At 31.7% G+C, this 4240-nt stretch overlaps 1 protein-coding gene across 1 annotated transcript; it reads right to left on the bottom strand.

Annotated features, from left to right (window-relative positions):
* LOC107614500 (exopolygalacturonase-like) lies at positions 1803-3912 on the bottom strand. The gene is made up of 4 exons (XM_016316697.2): positions 3312-3912; positions 2892-3181; positions 2570-2798; positions 1803-2477 (listed from the first exon to the last, which is right to left on the bottom strand). The coding sequence occupies exons 1-4, from the start codon at positions 3873-3875 to the stop codon at positions 1884-1886; spliced, it is 1677 nt and encodes a 558-aa protein (XP_016172183.1). The 5' UTR covers positions 3876-3912; the 3' UTR covers positions 1803-1883.

Raw genomic sequence — 4240 nt, 5'->3', positions numbered from 1 at the left:
GCTAACATGAAAAATAAATTTTATACGACTTATTGTTATTTAATTTGTCCATATTTTAAACGTAATGATAGGTACGAATTTATTATCGTACCAAAGTAAATACTATAAATAAATAACACAGTTTTTTTACTCTTAAATATTTGTATACCGATATACTATTTCGCTTATCAAAATTATATTAAGTAATGATTTTAATCTACTTAATATACTAAAACTGGGTTTTCCCCCAACTAATGAAAGTGAGGTGTCGATTTCTCATGAATCTATTTTTCCGTCAAAATGAATGTACTATGTTCTCTTCTAAGTTTATTTTATAAAAATATCTTTATTATAATTATACTATAATTAGCATTTAAGTAATAATGCATAATTATAGTAATTTAGGAAAATATCTTTATTTTTAGAAAGTACTATTCTCATGTAATGAAAGCACTATTCTCTCTTCTAAAATTATTTTTAAAAAATATCTTTATTATAATTATATTACAATTAACATTTAATGAATAGTGCATGATTATACTAATTTAGAAAAATATCTTTATTATAATTATATAAAAAATTAAACATAAATTTATAATTCTAATTGCTATAAATATGATACTAACGTTCGTAGTGGTAAATTGATATTACAATAATTAATTTCTATAATTATTTTTGTACTACTAAAGGCTATATATAGTATTTCTTTGTGGTTAGTGAGTTTAAATCTAAGAATCAAAGCATTCTTTTTTTCTAATCTGTTATTCTTCTTTGATTGGGCAATTGTTTCTAAGGAGCTTTGTAGGTCAAGTTCAAGTCACATCTCCTCCACGTTTTCTACGTTTGTCCAAAAATATTCGAAGTAGAGCATATAATGAGATTGAATTTCTTCAATTTAGGTTCAGTTTTGAAAAATTCGTGCCAACCTTGAAGATGCAATTCAAATATTGGTACTATATTTAAATTTTCGTCTCTTAAGCTTTTTGTATTAAAAATAATTTTATAACATATTATGATTTTTTTCATAAACTACCAGCTTTCTGGTGCATTAATGTAATGCCGTTAAGGAGAATAAAAGTCAATTTAATTTAACAATTTTAACAAGATGATAGTCTGAATTTGTACAGATTCTAAGTGTTCGATTTTATGATGTTATTTCGGTTGGTTGTTACGAGAATGATTCTAATCTATACGTATCTAAGGATTAGAATATATTAGTTATAATATTGTAATTGATTAAATTAGTTTTAGAGAAATTTAAATTGTTGTCTCAATTTATATATTATGACTATTCTTTTTGGATATGTTATTTTTTAACTTTTTAATATGATTTTTTTTTTATTTTTAAGTTTTTTTTTGGATATATGTATCACCTTTTTTTGTATTTCAGATTAGTGATGCAATTATTAAGAGAAATGTAATTCATTAATAAATTAGAATGATTAAAAGTTTAATTATATTGTGTGGACACAAGATTGATTAATTAAGATTAAGGCGTGAAAAAGAAAAAAGAGTCACAATACATAGTTTTACTTTCTTGCTAATATATAAAAAAATATGTGAAAGAAAAAAAATTAAAATATCACCATTAAAAAAAAAATTGTTAATTATACATATGAAAAGGAATTGAAAAATATGCATGGATATAAAAAATAAAAAATTATTACTTGATTGTAGAATAATGAAAGAACATAAAATATTTAAAAAATATAAATAAATATTCATAACATTAAATAGGTTAAAATAGAAATGATATAATAGATTGTATATAGTTTAGTTGTTACATAGCGAGAATTAAAGAAGGACACATATTTAAAGAAAGAAAATGTTAGGGAGATGAATAAAAATATATGACACGTTGTTCTTGGAACACATATGAATGCCTATCTAATGATATAGGCCTATTAGTGTTGACGTTTTTTTCTGATATTACGCATATTTTTGGCCTTCTGTCCCCCCTTCTTTACTTTTGAATTTTGCAGTTTTAGCTTCTTTGGTGCTTTTTTCAATGCCACATGCACCGATGGCAATTTTGACTTTGTGGGTACTTGTGGTGTCGGCTTTTTGGGTGCTCGCAATTTTGTTGCTACTGAAGTTTTTATCATCTTTAGTGTTGTTCCTGCTTTTGGCAACGTGGACTTTTTTAGTGCTGGCAATTTCGCTGGCACTGTTGGCAAGTTTGGCTTTGTTGGCACTGGCACTGGCACTGGCAATGGCAATCTCACCGGCACTGTTGGTAATTTAGGCATTAATGGTAAATCTAGGCAAGGTGGTGGAATTTGTATTCCTTCGAAAATAGGTTTAACATTGATGCATGATGAGTTTAATTGCGGAATCGTCAGCTTTTTAAGCGTGTTTCCAAACTGAAAATTAATGTCACGAAATATAATTCCTTCACATGGATTCAGCTTGCTGCACTTCATGTTCACTGGAGTTGCTGAAGTTGTAGTTCCCCTTATATTTATAAAATGTACATTCTTTATCTTCACAAGTGATGGCTGCACACATAGAATGAGTATATATATTTAGCATAACTAGCTCTTCCAAAAGATTAAAAAGATAAGAATGTTATTAAGCAAATTAAACCCACCTGTTTTGTGCAGTCTTTAGGGCACAAATACTCTTGGTCAATGATGATAGCATTCCTAACATCTTCCATGGTGATGTTACTGAAAAATACATCTGAAGCTGCACCCGGAAATTTGTGACCTGGCCATGCTTTGATTCTAAGGCCATTCGTTGTCCTAACAAGTCTGCTGTTCCTAACATGGACGCCTTTCACCTCAGCTTCTCCCTCTTCCTTTCCAAGGCTACCAATGCTGTCATGCATGCATATAAATAAGTAAAGATATTTACTCTCTCAACCAACATCTTAAACTTTTTTGTTCTAAAATATTTGATTAATTAATTACCTAATTCCATGTCCAGGGCCACATGTTACGTCCTCAACGACAATGTTTGAGGATCCTTGTATCATACCGATACAATCATCACCTGTTCCAATGAAAGTTTTAGAAACGATGACATTATCGGAGTGGCTAATATGAATGCCATCGGTGTTTGGGCTATTTTCTGGTGCAGTGATTTGAACATTGGTGATCCTGAAGTTTGCGCTGCTAGTTACGAAAATGTGAGAGCCTTTGGGATTTACCGACTTAACGCCATGCACAATCACGTTGGTTACGTTGCTGAAGTATAAGTTCTGCAATCCCATACAAGGAAAAGTTAGATGAAAGTATGGCATTCTATACCTCTGTAGCCATAGAATAATTTATTTTGCTGAAAAAAAAAAGACACATAAATAATTATATCTCTAGTTAATAATAACTTACAGCAGGATTCTTGACGCATGAGCCTTGAGTTTTTTTGTCGCAGTCCTCCACTATTTTCCAAGAGCTATGGCCCTGGCCATCAAATGTACCTACACCGGTAATCTTGAGGTCAAAGTGATCCTCGATCCTGAGCCAATGTTCGTTCATATACTCAGAAATATCCGTGGAAGCCAAGACAGTGCCATCAATCTGCATTACTATCGGCCCATTAAACTTGCATGGCCCATTCAGAAACATTTCCCCAATCAGGAATCTCCCAGGAGGAACAAGAAACCTGCTCTTCACCGTGGACTCCCGAGTTGCCGCCCATGCATCCATGAAAGCCTGAGTGGAGTCCGTTTCGCCATCGGGTACGGCTCCGAAATCCATAACATTGTGTATTTTCTCGCCCGGAAGAAGCACGTGATGATCACGTTCTACGTCTTGTCCCGCATGAATATCAGGACCACCTATCGGCTTGCTTCTTGTCTTGATCGGTCCCGCATTTGCTTCATAACATGATAATGCAAAGAGAGTAATAATAAGAACAAGTGTATATATCGTAGCTCTCTTCGTGATAATCATTGTTTCTATTGTTCTTCTTCTTTGTGATTTTCGTTCTCTAACCTCCAACTCTTCTCTATTAAATAGTGAATATCAGGATTCTGTATTATGCTAAAGCAGTTGTATGCATCTCTATTAATGGAGATTGTGTTCTGCTAACTTTTGTTTTGGATTCTACCAAATTTAGAAATTTATCTATCTTTGGGGTGAACATTTTGCATTCAGTTTTCTCCTAAACAGTTGCCAGCGTAACTAATCAATAATAAAAATAAAACAGAAAATATAACCAAAGAAACATGTAGCATTGCAACTTTCAAGTTTAGCTCTCTGAACACCGTAAAAATGTGCTGTAACATGTGACAGCAACGTATCAGTTGTATATGTGT

Source organism: Arachis ipaensis, chromosome B01 (assembly GCF_000816755.2).
Source record: "Arachis ipaensis cultivar K30076 chromosome B01, Araip1.1, whole genome shotgun sequence".
Classification (NCBI taxonomy): Eukaryota; Viridiplantae; Streptophyta; class Magnoliopsida; order Fabales; family Fabaceae; genus Arachis; species Arachis ipaensis.
This window is presented reverse-complemented; position numbering and strand designations above follow the sequence as displayed.

Coding starts and splice junctions, on each gene's coding strand:
- LOC107614500 (XM_016316697.2), bottom strand. CDS start 3,875: ATGATTATCACGAAGAGAGCTACGATATATACACTTGTTCTTATTATT. Junction 3,182..3,311: donor CATGCGTCAAGAATCCTGCT/GTAAGTTATTAT, acceptor ATGGGATTGCAG/AACTTATACTTCAGCAACGT. Junction 2,478..2,569: donor CTAAAGACTGCACAAAACAG/GTGGGTTTAATT, acceptor CTATGTGTGCAG/CCATCACTTGTGAAGATAAA.